This window comes from Anas acuta, chromosome 20, assembly GCF_963932015.1.
Source record: "Anas acuta chromosome 20, bAnaAcu1.1, whole genome shotgun sequence".
Classification (NCBI taxonomy): Eukaryota; Metazoa; Chordata; class Aves; order Anseriformes; family Anatidae; genus Anas; species Anas acuta.
Window position 1 is genome coordinate 568517 of NC_088998.1, and position 14069 is coordinate 582585.

General features: G+C 59.0%; 3 protein-coding genes across 5 annotated transcripts; all 3 read right to left on the reverse strand.

The window, feature by feature from the left end:
• Nucleotides 1–2396: 2396 nt before the first annotated feature.
• On the reverse strand, nucleotides 2397–5500 carry LOC137842804 (extracellular fatty acid-binding protein-like). Its single transcript, XM_068657333.1, has 7 exons — nucleotides 5342–5500; nucleotides 4883–5022; nucleotides 4566–4636; nucleotides 4049–4159; nucleotides 3472–3573; nucleotides 3179–3204; nucleotides 2397–2567 (listed from the first exon to the last, which is right to left on the reverse strand). Exons 1-6 carry the CDS (start codon nucleotides 5426–5428, stop codon nucleotides 3179–3181), a joined length of 537 nt encoding a protein of 178 aa, XP_068513434.1. The 5' UTR covers nucleotides 5429–5500; the 3' UTR covers nucleotides 2397–2567.
• Nucleotides 5501–6563: 1063 nt separating this feature from the next.
• Nucleotides 6564–9428, reverse strand: LOC137842803 (lipocalin-15-like). Its single transcript, XM_068657332.1, has 6 exons — nucleotides 8799–9428; nucleotides 8117–8256; nucleotides 7837–7907; nucleotides 7458–7571; nucleotides 6945–7046; nucleotides 6564–6831 (listed from the first exon to the last, which is right to left on the reverse strand). Exons 1-6 carry the CDS (start codon nucleotides 8892–8894, stop codon nucleotides 6806–6808), a joined length of 549 nt encoding a protein of 182 aa, XP_068513433.1. The 5' UTR covers nucleotides 8895–9428; the 3' UTR covers nucleotides 6564–6805.
• A 381-nt stretch (nucleotides 9429–9809) lies between these two features.
• On the reverse strand, nucleotides 9810–12639 carry LOC137842800 (lipocalin-like). 3 transcript variants are annotated; one of them, XM_068657327.1, is made up of 7 exons: nucleotides 12454–12635; nucleotides 11359–11498; nucleotides 11118–11194; nucleotides 10812–10925; nucleotides 10481–10582; nucleotides 10260–10285; nucleotides 9810–9962 (listed from the first exon to the last, which is right to left on the reverse strand). In XM_068657327.1, exons 1-6 carry the CDS (start codon nucleotides 12550–12552, stop codon nucleotides 10260–10262), a joined length of 558 nt encoding a protein of 185 aa, XP_068513428.1. In that variant the 5' UTR covers nucleotides 12553–12635; the 3' UTR covers nucleotides 9810–9962. The 3 variants fall into 3 exon arrangements, with proteins under 3 accessions (XP_068513428.1, XP_068513427.1, XP_068513426.1); XM_068657326.1 differs by having other exon boundaries at nucleotides 9810–9966; nucleotides 12454–12634; XM_068657325.1 differs by lacking the exon at nucleotides 10260–10285 and having other exon boundaries at nucleotides 9810–9992; nucleotides 12454–12639.
• Between the last annotated feature and the right edge of the window lie 1430 nt (nucleotides 12640–14069).

Here is a 14069-nt window from a genome sequence, read left to right on the forward strand (position 1 = left end):
ACAATGTCCACACATGGCAGGAAGGAAATATTTGGCTGGAACACGATGTGGAAACACCGGGACTCCCTGTCACACAGAGCCCTTGGCAAAGGGCGGTGCTAACTGCAGGATGTTGTGAACCACACGAACAAATGTACTGAAAACAAGCCTGAGGCAAAGCTACGTGTGGGAGCAGCATTCTAAGGAGCACAGCAGATAGCAAGTTGTTCCTGTCCAGGAACAGTTGTTCCTGTTTAGACTGGGCAGGGAGAAGTCCTGCTGGAAACACTGGGCTCCTTCCCAAAGGACGGAGATGAAACTGGCTTGGGAAGTCCCAGCAGGCTCCCTCACCCTGCCGCTGCTGGGACGCGACCAGCTCTCGCCCTGCTCAACACCAGGATCAAGAGGGGAAGTTTCCCAAATGTATTTTCCCTGTGGTGGGGAAGGAACAGCTGAGAATATCCTGATGGGCTCAGCACTCGGACAGAACTTGCTCAGCATTCTTCCTACCAGCACACAGCAAGGAGGCAGATTGTAGGCTGAAATGAAAGGCTGTGTTGCCGGCAAGGCTGGCCAGGAACAGGCAGTGTAGAAAGTCAAGTGGAGAGGATTTCTGCACTCTGCCACACCTCAATGCTTGAGTGAACATGAGATGCTGGCTCACAAGAGCTTTGCTGGGGGTATGGCTTGTCCTGGGTGGGTTGCTGTTTTTCATATGTGGATCTGGGGAGCTGAACAGAGCAGGAAATTCCAGCATGTGGAAGAACAGGATGAATCAGGGTTTCAGAAGTATGAATCCAAAGGAATATGGCCTATGGAGACAGGTCTACCGCCACCAGTTGATCTTTCAGGGTGGGCTGTCTGTGTCACTATCTCTCCAGAGCAGCCCTCAGTGGAGCACAGCCCGTGCACAAGCTCTACAGGGACGGCAGCATGGGGAGATGGCTCTCAAAGGATGGTGAGGTCCAGCCCTGTGTCTGGGACTTGAGGGAAGCCCAGAGTTTGACTAGGGTCATGCTGCTTCCAAAAGGGACCTGGACAAGCTAGATAAGTGGGGCCATGTGAACCTAAGGAGGTTCAAGAAGTCTAAGTGCAAGCTGCTGCATCTCGATCAGGGCAGTCCCAGACATGAGTACAGACTGCAAGAAAGCACTGTGGTGGCTTTACCCAGCTGGGCAGCTGAGCTTCACCACTCTCTTATTCTCTCCCTCCTCAAAGTAAAATGGAGAAAATGCAATGGAAAGGGCTCAAGGGTTGAGATAAGGACAGGGAGATCACTCATCAATTATCATCATGGGCAAAACAAGCTTGGCATAAGGAGATTAATATAATTTTTTATCTATTACTAGCAGACTAGAGCAGTGAAAAACAAAAACAAAACAAAACACCTTCCCCCATCCACCCTTTTTTCTATGTTCTCCCCCCAAGTGGCTCAGGGGAATGGGGGATGGGAACTGTGCTTCTCCACCGCCACTCCTACACCTTCACTCTCTGCCTTCACTCCCCTGCTCCACGTGGGGTCCCTCCCATGGGATGCCATCCTTCCCAAACTGATCCTGCATGGGCTTCCCACAGGCAGCAGCTCTTCAAGTACTGCTCCAATATGGGTCCACATCACGGGGTCCATCGCCCAGGAGCAAACTGCTCCAGCACAGGTTCCCCATGGGCAGCAGCTCCCCCCAGATCCCCTGCTCCTGTGGGGGCTCTCCATGGGCCACAGCCTCCTCCAGGCCACATCCACCTGCTTTTTCTGACGCTGCAGCTCAAAGGGGACCCTGGGGAAGAGCAGCCCCTAACAGCCCTAACAAAGAGCACAATGAGTACCCGAAGGAGCCTTTCACATGGTAATGGCTGCAGAGCCCAGCCATCAGGGCTCAGATTAGGCCTGCAAATCCAGGGGGGTTGGAACCAGATGATCTTTAAGGTCCCTTCCAACTCAAGCCATTCTGTGATTCTATGCTTTGGGGCTCACAGGGTCATGCTGCTTTTCTGGACTCGGATCCAGAGGCACACCTTCAGATATCCCCACTTCCCACCAGCCCTGGGAGCACTGCAGTCAGGGGGCTGAGAGGGCCTTGAGCCTTGTCCCTGCCCTGGCCCAGCCTGAGCTCATGCATGAGCTGGGCTTCAGATGACCAGGGGGCTGCAGTCACAGCAGGGTGAGCAGAGGAAAGGTCATTTGGCGAATGGACATGGCCACAGGTCCTCCACCCCTTGCCTCACCTCACCCTGGCTGTGGTCCTGCTCTAGGAGCCAGCCCAGCCCCTTGGGCTGCTGGGCTTCGAGAAGGCGCTTGCTTGGGTGAGCTCACTGCATTATCAGCCCCTGGTTGTTCTCCAACCACCAACCCCTTGAGGACAACAAGGGGCAGCACATCCCCAGACACTCCAGATTCTCCCCAGATGCCTACAACAAGCTTTTGGGGGTGGATTCTCTTTATTTGGTTGAAAAGGAGGGACCATGTACTGGAGAAGCAGGAGATGCATCAGAACCCTGAAGAGGGACAGCAGAGCAGCAGCCTGGAGCTTTGGCACATCGGTCTTGCCTTGCATGGGGAGCAGCAGCATTATCCAGTCATCCTGTGCCTCCTAGAATACAACCAGGAGAGGTGGGCTCAGTATTTAAGGTGGGGAGGCCAACAGAGTGGGCAGGGCAGGGCTCTCCACCAGGATCAGTGTTTCCTCTTCCAGCTCTCCCCAGGTCTGTAGGCTTCAGCCATCTCCAGGGATGGGTTTCTAGCATACTTCCGCAAATGAATGTGCACTGGTGTGGTGGGAATCATGTGCTAGGTCTGTCCAGTGGGCCAACAACCTCTACGTTTTGCATGGTGAGATATCAACCCAATTTCTTGCTAGTTTTGCTGATTCACCACAGTGAGTTCCCTTTGGTAAGAATCAGCGTTTTGGACCTTGCTGCTGGATGAGCTCAGCAGCTGTTTCTCCACTGAGCTGGTGGGTTTTGGTTCAGGTGTCCTTGCCCACTGTCAGGCAGCTGCATCTCCATCAGGGGGCCCTGTGCCCACTGCTGCAGAGCAGCTCCAAGAGAAATGGTCCTACCTGGGTGTGACTGTCAGCACACGTTCAAACAATGCGGTCCCCAGAGTAGCGCGAGGAGTTCATGGTGGCCCTCACTGGGGCACCAAGGGGGAAATTTTCAGGTGAGGACATTGCAAATGCTGTGTTGCACTGCAACAACTCACCTATGGTTCATCGACTCTGCATTCATCTGTGAAAATAAAGAGAAAGGCTGAGTGCAGGGCTGTGGTCTGGCTAGTCCCATTTAGCACCCACAGAAAGAGGCAGACAACCGGAGATGGACTTGAGTAAGGCAGAAGTCATGGCATGCCAATCCAGAGCACCCCTCACCACTGGCACTCTCCTGGCTGCCCACCCCATGCAGCAATGGCAACGACAGCCAAACAAGCCCCTGCAGCACATTCAGGTTTCCCATAAGGACTGAGCCAGTCTGAACACGGTGCTGGGCCATGCTCACCCTGGCTGGGCAGCATCTTGATCATCTCGTCGGTGAAGCTCTGCTCCTTGGCAAACCTTCTGAACAGTGCCATGACTGCGGGGCTCACCTCTTGTCTTCTGCCTGAAGTCAAGGACAGGAGTTAGGTGGGTGGAATGCATGATGACCCCCTGGGGGGCAGGAGGTGGTGGTGGAGTTCTCAGGGAGCAAGGGACCTCCAGCTGGGTGCCTGGGAATGTCATTCACCTTCCCATGGGCCAAGACAAAGCGTATGGGCTGGTACCAGTGTCCCCAAGCACCACAGCATCTCATCTCCTAGTTCCCATCTCCACAACTTCTGACCTTCCCTTGCAGCAGGACCCCCACTCTTTGCTCCATTTTGCCAAGAGTCTTATCTAAGGCTGTGGACTCCTGGCACAGAGCAGAAGCCTGAGACCCAGCCCCAAACTGTAGCCCCTTTCCCCTACTCCCCCTCTATGTGGGGCCAAGCAGCAGCACTGCCCCCCTCCTGCACCATAGCTAGCACATGGGCAGGGGTGATGCAAGGTGTCCCCAGGACCCCTGAGCCCTCATCCTGCCAGTCAGACTGGACACATACTGTAGAGCCTCAGCATGTGCAAGGTCTTCCCATCCTTCACCCTAGTTGCAAAGATTACTGCGTAGCTCTTGTAGTCTGTGTCCAACACCTGTGCCATTCTATCGCCTCCCTCTGAAAAAGAACATGGAGAAAAGTGAAAAATTAATTATGTTCCCCTGAGAGCTTCTGTAAGAACTGTAAGAGTGTGAATGCCTGTGAATGGAGCCAAGGGGCCTGACCTAGCCAGACTCTATTTCTGCTGCACCCCCACTCCTAGATTGTCCTCTTGGAAAGGCTCCTCCAAAAGCCTAGGGGAACCCACAGATGATGGCACAGCAGAGTGACCAGGGATGGCCACTGCAGGCGGCAGAGCAGCCTAACCAATATTGGACTAGCACTTGGGCTAGGGTCAGGGGAAACCACTGCTGCTTTTTCCCCTGGGAGCAACCATCCACAGTCCTGCTGCAGATTGATCCTGCATCAGCCAAGTGAGTGAGGGATGCACCCCTGCCCCTGCCAGGACCCTGTCCTCACTCACCTGAGACGTAGACTTCTCCTTCGTCACTGGTCTTCTTGAAGATTGTCTCCCGTCTCCTACACCCCTCTGGTCTGCAAGGCAGGGAAGGACACTTTGTCATGAATCCTCAAGGCATGCTCAGAGCCAGCTGGCTTTGTCCCTGCAAGAGGCTAGGGCATCACCGTGCCCAGCTGGTTCCCTGCCCTGGGACAATGGCTCTGGTGTTGTCTGATTCAGCCCCTGCCCAGGTCTTTTGTGGTGCTGGCTAGAAGTACCTGGATGCAGACCCAGGGAGAATCCTTCAGTAAAGCCCAAGGAGAAAAGCATCTGGCACTTACGTGACAGCTGCATATGAGACCTTCAGCTTGTCCGGCCCCAGGACAGAGAGGCTGGCCATCACCATCTTCAGCCTATCCTTCTCACGGAGGTAGAATTCAGAGTCGGAGGCCAGAGCAACGACGTACCATTTCCCTGCAATCTGCAGCATAGATGGGCTGTAAGTCCAGAGAACCAGGCAGGACCTGTCCCTTTTTGGGGGCCAAGTGGCCAGGACACCTGCAAACTCCCACAGCACCCAGGCCATGGCACCTGCATCCCATCCGGGCACCTGCAGCATCCCTGCTGGATCCTTCTGCTGGGGCTGGGTAACTGCCCTCACCTGTGTGTCCAGTGCTCATAGACAGCGGAGCCAGCAGTGGCTGCAGCATCCCCAGCCACTCCCAGCCTCTAAATACTGCTCCTGCCCCCACCCTGGTGACCAGAGACCACGCTTCCCTCCCCGGGGTGCTGCATGTCACCTCGCTCCTGTCCAGCCCTGCAGCTCCAGCCTCTGCACGCAGCAAGCAGAGTAGGGCCAGCCCCAGGCTCAGCACCACCGTCCTCATCTTGCGCAGCCTCCTGTAGCGTCACCGTGGGACGGGGAGCAGTCCCAGGGCTGTTGGCTTTATAGCGCTGTGCTGCCCCCGCCCCGCGCTGCGTGCTGCTGTTGGCCTGGGGCGAGGTGGTGGCTTGGGAGGGCTGAAACCATCCAAAGGTAAACAGCACCTTACAGAAGGAAGAAAGTGTTGCAAGCCCCAAGGCGGGATCTGAGTAGCAGGGTTGCAGGACCGCTATTGCACCACAGACAAAAACGAAGATTTTCCCGTATTTTACGTCTCTTGTGAAAGAACAAAAGTACTTCTTGTTTCCCTTGCCAGGAAGAGCAGGGAGGTCCTTCCCAGCACGTAGCCTGCGGGCAGCACTGTCACAGCAGTGACCCTGCCCCTGTCCCCAGGCTCGCCCAAGCCTGGGTGCCAGCACAGGGTGCCAGTGACACAGGTTCCTGTCACTGTCGAGCATCCCCTCCATGCCAGGGTGCACTGTGCCCAGGCTCCAAAGGGCTCCAGGGATCACAGCCCCAGGCGAGTCCGTGCTGCCTCCTCACAGCCCGGTGCCCAGGCACTGAGGGATTCCCTTTCCTTGGCCATTTGCTGGGGCCTGGGGCGGGAGGGGGGGAGGGGGGAGGAGGAGGAAGGAAGGGGGCAGGGGCTGCCTTCATGCTGCCGAAGGAGGGGGACTGGAGGCCCTTCCTCCCCTGGGGCTCATTGCAGCATGGCTGGAGGGCGCTGGCAGACACCTGTGGGGGTCTCTGAGCAGACATGGCACGGTCCCACTCCCACCTGGGCAGCTCTGAGTGCCCTGGGGCAGGGGCTGAGCAGGGACCTGGGTGACCTGGGGATGCGAAGCCCATAAGGATCCAGAGCCCATGCAGCAGGCTGCCTGCTCAACCCGCTCTGCTGGGCTGCCTGGTCAACACCGTTAGTTCATTCCCTGCCCAAATCCTCAGTGGTACCCCCAATGCACCTCCTTTCCTAGCCCCTGCGCGCACGCACACACACACACACCAGTCTCCACGCTGTGCTCTGCAAACCATGAAGCAAAGGAGCCCCCATACTGCCCTGTGGTTGGGTCCAGGGCAGCTGGGCTCAGGGTGTCTGGCAGCACCCTCAGTCCTGCCAACAAAAGCAATGAGTTCTGGGGCAGCTTCTGCACCTGTTTATTTCAGCAGGAGAGGTGTGCTCCTGGTATGGAGCAGCAGGTCTGGCAGAGGATGGGAAGGGGCACCAGGGCTGGGGGTGGGGGGGGGTAGCTGAGCCTGGACTCCACCAGCTCTGGAGGACACTGCTCTTGTGTCAGCCCCTCAGCTGCAGGAAGGCAGGACAGACAGACGAAGGGTTAGCAGGGACTGGGGGGCTGTTCAGCCCAGCTTCCCCTGGCCACGCTCATGCGAGAGCCTTGGTGCACTGATCTGTTAAACCGAAAGAGAGGCGTGAGTGTGCTCCCACATGGAGAGCCCCAGGCACCTGTGGAGCCTCCCGGTACAGAGGGAACATGCAGGACAACCCCTTCCCTGGCACTCACCCGACTGTGGCAGGATGGCCAGCATGTCCTCAGTCAGGCCCACAGTGTGGAAGAGCGCTTTAAACTTCTGCAGGAACTGGGGGCTCACATCTGGCTCCCTTGCTGCAGCCAGACACCCAAGGTGAGTGAGGGGGCCCAGCAGGCACAGGACAGCTGCCGGGTACCCCATGGCCATGCCAGGCTGGCAGCAAGGGGGTACAACCCCCACCTCAGATGAGTGAACCCCCCCCCAAGGCCGTGTACCCACCCACCCCGATCCAAGCAGAGCAGCTGACAGCTCTGGGGGTCTGCAGCCTGACCAAAACACTGCAGGCAAGGATCTGGGGGAAACCAGAGTAAACTGGTGGTGCAATGTTTCATTCACCCCAAGGTGAATTCCTGGGATGTGGCTCAGTGCCAGCACGCTGGGGTGCTGATGCGGTGGTGATGAGGAGCACCAACCCTGCCACCCACCACTGCCCATGGCCTGGCCCAGCCCAGCCCCGGGGTGCCCCTCCCCGCTGCGACACCCACTGTAGAGCTGCAGCGTGGTGCTGGGCTCCTGGCCGCGGTCCCTCAGGGTGTACACGATGGCGTAGTGCTTGTAGTCTGTATCCATCACGCGCAGGTCCGTTTTTTGTTGATTTTCTGAAAGGACCCCATCCAGTGCCTGGTCAGGTGACGCAACACAGGGCCCTGGCCCAAATGTGCCCCACCTGGGGTCTGGGAAGTGAACTGCTGCCTCTGAGCCAGCAGCTGGATGCAATTTGGCTGAGCTGCTGCTTGGTCGCAGCCTGACCCTCACCAAGTGATGCAGGCAGAGGGTCCAAGCCCACCTCCCACTGTCTCCTGGGCACGGAGGGGACCTGTGCCGCCTGCCCTGCATTTTTGGGGTCCCTCTGCCAACACTTACCTGTGCTGGTGTAGTGCCCTGCCTGCCCACTCTTCTGGAAGAGCAGCTCAACCTTTTTGCATTCTTCTGGCCTGGAAGGAGAAAATTGGAACAGCAAACAGAGCTCGCAGCCAGTGTGGTGGCAGGATGGTGTGGCAGGGCAGCGGGATCTGCGGGACTATGCTGCCCACCCAGCTGCAGCCACAGACTGGGCAGTGCCTGGCCCAAAGGGGACTCCACGAGCACCAAATTAATCTGCAGCAGAGCCAACCACAGCACCACAACAGAGCTGGGCACTCACAGGGGGAAGATAGCCTCCATAGCCAGGTGCCCCTCCGGCGTGAAGCTGATGGTGGCAATGGACGACTTCATCTTGTCCTTCATGCTCAGGAACACGGGGCAGTTGGAAATGGCAGCTGTGATGTGCCACCTCCCTGCAAACTGCAGCAAGCCATCACCAACAGGGTTCGGGAAAGATGTGGGGGACCTCCCACCTGCCACAGGGGACCTGTCACATGCCATGGGGATCTGCCTTCCCATCGTAGGACCTGACAGTCTGTGGTAGGGGAACTGCCTCCTGCTGTAGGGACCGGCCAAGACTAACATGGGGACCTGCCACCTGCTTGTGTTCAGAGCACTGCCTGTCCTGTGCTAGGGTGGTGGCATGGAGTCCTCCCCATATTCCCTGGGAAAGCTCCACATTTCTGGCACCATTGCAGCCCCAGGGTGTATCCCTGCAGTGGGGCCACCACTGGGAATGCCCAATGTGGCAGGAGATGGGCTAGAGTTGTCCAGGACTGACCTGGTTTTGCACAAGCATCCATGGCCTTGCAGCAACAGCCCTGGAGCAGACTCTGAGCTGGGACTGGGGGTGGTTGGGGGTGCCCAGGGGTGCCCAGGAACAGGGGGTGCCCAGGGACGCAGCACAGTCACCCTGCCCCAGCCCAGACAGGACTGGCCAGGTTGGCACCCTGTGCTGTTACCTTCCCCATGTTGAAGTCCAGCTGCACAGGGACCTCGGCACCTGCCCTCAGCAGGCAGAACAGGGCCAGCACCAGGCTCGGCAGCACTGTGGTCATCCTTGCTCCGGGGTCTGGATACGGGCTGGAGAGGCTACAGTCCTGCCTCTTCTAACACTCACCTTTATAGCCCCCACTGCTGGCAGCAGTCCCTGCCCACCCCCTTTATGCAACAGGTTACACAAGAGCACTGATAACTCGTACCCGTGTTAGGTGACAGCATTGGCCCCTTCCCAGTTTAATTACCCAGTCCCGACTGAATGCAGCCTTGTGTGAGACCCAGCACAGAGCATGTTCAGGACTGGGCAATGTCCTGTGCTGGTGGGATGTCCAGGGATGGGGACATGGGCACAGAGGGTTTCCTCACCACTCCCCTCCTGGCTGTCATGTTCTAGCCACAGGGTCTGGCTGTGTCAGGATGGATCCTGTCTCAAGGAGGAGGGCGGTTGGGCTGGGGCTTTAGCCTGGGATCAAGCTGTGGCCCAGTGCCCTTGGGAACAGACCCTGCTCCTGGGGAGGGTCCAGGATCATGGCTTGGGGACCGCTGGGGTGGCCAGGACTGAGCTACATCTGACATTCACAGACATTGCTCTGGTTCATATCTATCACCCCCTCTCCCTCCCCAGTTTTGGAGACACCCCCCCTCCCCCCAGTCACCCATTTCCCCATCCCCATGCTGCCAGCCTGCTCTCTGGAGGGGAAACTGGGGCAGAGAAGGCAGAAGAAGAACTGTCCAGGGTGATTGAGAGGGCAGATTGGAGCTGATCCCTGCAGCTGGTCCCAGCCCTGGGAGCCTTTCATCCCCAGACAGGACAAGTTTCATGGCCAGGCAGCACCCCACAAGCACACATGGAGTCTGAACCCAGCAGCCTCCCCCTGCTGCAGCCCCCTCCCCACAAGCCCAAGCAAGGGAGACCGCAGGAGAGCCCATCAGGGTGCCCCTCCACAATGATCCAGAAGACGTGTCCAAGGAGCTGGTGTTTTATATGGGCTTTAATGGGGGTGAGGGTACAGGCATGGGGTGCAAAGCCAGGAAGTGAAGGTGGATAGATACGATGCTGGGGAAAGGATGGGGCAGCCACCAGCTTGCAGCGCTCTTGGAGCTCCGGTCGGCAGCAGCTGGTGGGTCTGCCTGGAAGAGAAGGGAGGCGAGCATGGCTGAGCTGGCAGGCAGGGGGCATATGGGGTGCTGGTGGCCCTGGCAGCCCCACACTGAGGGGGCAGGCACCCACCATCCAGGGCCACCCCATGGGGATGTGGTAGGACCTGCCGCAGGGGGATGGGAGATATCCCAGCCAGAGGAGCTGGGCTGCGGCTGAGAAGCCAGATGGGCTGGAAGAGGCAGGGGTTCTGCAGGATGGCAAGGCTAAGGGCACCCCCAGCCCCCCCAGAACTGGTCTGAGCCCCAGCAAGGGCAGGACTCACCTAGGCAGCCTCTGCCATGCACTTGTCTGCAGAAGAAAGAAAAGCAGAGGTCAGCCCCTCCATGGGGTGGGGACAGCATCAGTACCTGGTGTGAGGCTCGCCCCAGCACACCCCTCTGAGGACCCCCACTTCTGTCCAGAGGCACTGGGAGCTGAACCAAGGTGCCCAGACATGTGGGCTCCCCTCTCCCCACTGCCCCCTCTGTTTCTGCCTGCTCTTACCTGTCTGAGGCAGGATGAGGATCTCTTCATCCGTCAGGCCCTGCTCCTTGGAGAACTGGGTGAACCTCTCCAGGCGCTCGGGACTGAGCTCCTTAGTCCGGCCTGCAGCCAAAAGCAGGGTGAGAGGTGGCCCCTGTCCCTTGCAGGATGGCCCCTGGGCATGGGAAATCCAGCAAGGACTTGGAAGGGGCCAAGGAAGGAGGACCCTACCCAGCCGTGCCATGGGCTGTCCTGCTGCCCCCTCCCATGGGACAGATCCCCACCAAAACACTCTGAGGGCCCCATCTGCCAAAGCACAGGGGGGCTGGCATGGGGGCTAGCAAGGACATACTGTAGAGCAGCACCATGGTGGAGGTGCCGGTGCTCTTGGAGATCCGGGTGGCCACCAAAGCGTACTCATCATAGTTGGTCTCCACCACGCGGATGTCGTGTTTGCTGCCCCAGCCTGCGAAGGATGGAATGAGCACATCTCAGCCCCCAGCACCGAGCCCAGACCCCACAGGGGAGCACAGACTCCTGCAGGGTATGAGCCGCCCTGAGGTGTCCTGGCTAGGGCAGGAGCACAGGCTGCATCCCAGCTCCATCCTGCCCTGCCAGAGGAGGTGCCAGGAGCCCCGCAGTGGGGTCGGATGCTCACGTGGGCTGGTGTAGCTGAACCGCCCAGGCTGCTCCGTCTTGATGTAAAGGCTGTTCTTCTTCTCACACTGGTCACCCCTGGGGAGCACAGCACAAGAATGTCAGCAGGGCTGGAGGAGGCGGGCGCTCAGCCCGTGCACAGCCCCAGGCATGGCACTGCTGCCCCCCTAGCGCCCACACATCAGCCCGGGAGCAGGGAGTGCCCAGAGCTGCCCCCATGTTCCCCTGCCGCCCGCTCGTACTTGGGGTAGGTGGAGTTGACTTCCAGGTTGCCATCTGCGGTGACAGTGATGACCGTGGTGCACATCTTCATCAGGTGCTTCTTGTCCTTGAACCAGTTGGAGCTGGAGGCCAGGCCAATGCTGTACCACCTCCCCGTGAGCTGCACATAACCTCCGCTCAGTGCTGGGCCAGGTGCCCCAGCCCAGGCCATCTCTGCCTTCCCTGCCAGCTTGGGCCTTGTGGCAGGACCGTGCCTGGAGTCCTCACCCCCCCAGGAGCTGCTACAGCCCTGAATGTCCACAAAGCCCAAGGTGAGCCCTGGTTAATGACATGCCTTTCACTGCCCACCACTCAGGGGTTTTCCTTCCCATTTGCCCTGGTGGAAGGACAGGACCACCCAGACCAGAAATGATGTTTGCATCTGTCCATGGCACAAGGAAGGGGTCAGGACCATGGTCCAGCCCAGACTGGGGCCAGCATGGACGTGCCTCCATCCCCATCACCTCCCTGGGGGGGCCATGCCCCCCAGCAGAGCACCCCTGAAGGACCTGGCAGCATGACCCCTCCTACAGCTCAGTGGGACCCCAGGGCTCTCCTTGCTGTGTCGTGCCCACTGTGGAGGGAGGAAGGGTCTTGCTGGCACCCTGAGCATGCCAGTACCCAGAGGCTGGGAGGGGAGAGGGGTGTGTAGGCTCCGCCAGCACAACAGCCTGTGTTTTAGGGGGTCCGGGACTTGGGTTGGGTGGGCTCTGCTGGGGAGGGAGATCCATGGCCCACCTCCACACTGCCTATCAAACTGAGCTTGCGTTCCTAAGACCCCCTCCAAAATTCCTCTGCATCTATGGACACCCCACAGCACAGGAGGCAGGCTGGCCCCACATTTGCTCTGTCCTACCCCACAGGCTGGATCCTGGATCCTGCATCCCTAACAGAGCCAGCAAACTGAGGCCCCCAGGGACAGGGGAAGAAGACATACCAGGTGCCCTCCCTCCTCCCTGTACCTGGAGAGGCTGGCCCTTAATCCATCAATAACCCCCTTTCTGCACATTTTTGGGGAGACGAGCGTCCCGCACGCCCCAGACCCCAAGCAGGTGAGGCTGGTCGGGCTGGGTCACCTTGTCCTGCTGGAAGTTGGCTTGCACTGGAATGTCGTCCTGCGCGTGCAGCGCCCCGAGCAGGGCCAGCCCCAGGATGCTGAGCAGTGTGGCTTGCATGTCCCCGGTGCCTGCTTTCCCCAAGCCGAGCCGAGCAGGAGCTGAGCTGAGCCGAGTGGGAGGTGCAGTCAGTGCTGGACTCTGCTGAGCCCCTATTTATGGGCAGGCAGTGCAGAGGTCCCGGGGGGCCTGTGCTTTGGGCAGGCCAGCCCATCTCCCCCTGTGCTGTTATGCAAGCAAGAGCAGGGGCAAGAGTTGAATCCAAAGGGCAGGCTGGGAACCTGCAAAAAATTCCCTCCTGTTGATATTACATGTTTGCCTTGGGATGCCAAAATGCTCCACAGCAAAAACTCAGCTTGCAGCCAGCTCACTGGCTGTCCCTGCCCCCAGAGCTGCAGAGTGCTGGGAATGGGGGGGAAGCGGTGCTGCCACCAGCACAGGCAGGGGGCTGGGGATGCCAAAGGGGCAGCACTGGGGGTCAGGGCTTCCTGGCTGCCCGCTTTGCAGAACTCAGACTTAGAGAGGTGCCCAAGCAAGGCAGAGGGAACACCAAGTACCTACTGAGTCCTGATCTGACCCGTGGGACTCATGGGCACCTTTGGGTGCTCCCATGGGACACCCTCCACCAAAATCCCAAATCCCTGCATCGCCTGAAACAGCATCTCTGTTGCCATGTGCCGGGGTGAGCCCCACCAGGGTGCAGCTATGGAGCATCCTGAGGGTATGCTGAGGGGTGCTGGGGGACACTGCAGCCAGCGGGGAGCCAGACCACAGTTGCCAGCTCCCCAGCCAACAGCACACAGCCAGAAGGCCGTGTCACCCCATGCCACCCTGCAGCCAAGAGGAAATGTGTACGGGACACCCCGAGCACTGCCAGCCCTTGTGCTGTGGGTCATCACTGGGTGTCAGCAGTGGTTCCCACGGGGCTGGGACAGGGCTGGCTGCACAGGACACAGCACCAGCCTGGCCGTGGTGCCCCAGGGCCATGGCTCTGGCAGGCGCTTGTGTTGCCAGCCTGCAGCTCTCCCTGCAGCATGGCCCTGCCAAGGATCTTTACATAAGGAGTGTGTTTTCACAACAGCTGTTTTTTCCCTCTCGGCAGCCCACCCTGCCTGACCGCCTGAGCACATTCCCATCCCCGCATCCAGCTGTGAGCCTGGCCTGCCCTGCACAACATGTGCTGGGAGCCAAGCTGGCCCCAGCTCTGTGGATTTAACAAACCAAAACAAAAGCGGATCTGAGTAGGACTGAACATCATGAGAGCAGGACAGAGCCGCTGCACGCCAGTCTCAGGCTCAGCCTTGGTATGAGCCCATCCTCAGCTGGTGTGGGTGCATGCCATGGACCCTTGGGGTGCTGGAAGGAGCTCTATCCATTGGGAAGCGGAGGCACGGAGCACTCACGTGGGTCTCCACTGTTCTGTGCTGTGCATGGACACAGAGCTGTCCTGATTCCCTGCCAGGGTAGTATGAGGGGACCAAGGGCCCCCCTCACTCAGCTCTTTTGTGGTGGCAAAGCTGGATGCTGGCCCATGGCAAGCCCAGGAGCACAGGGGCACTGACAGCAACATGAGACAG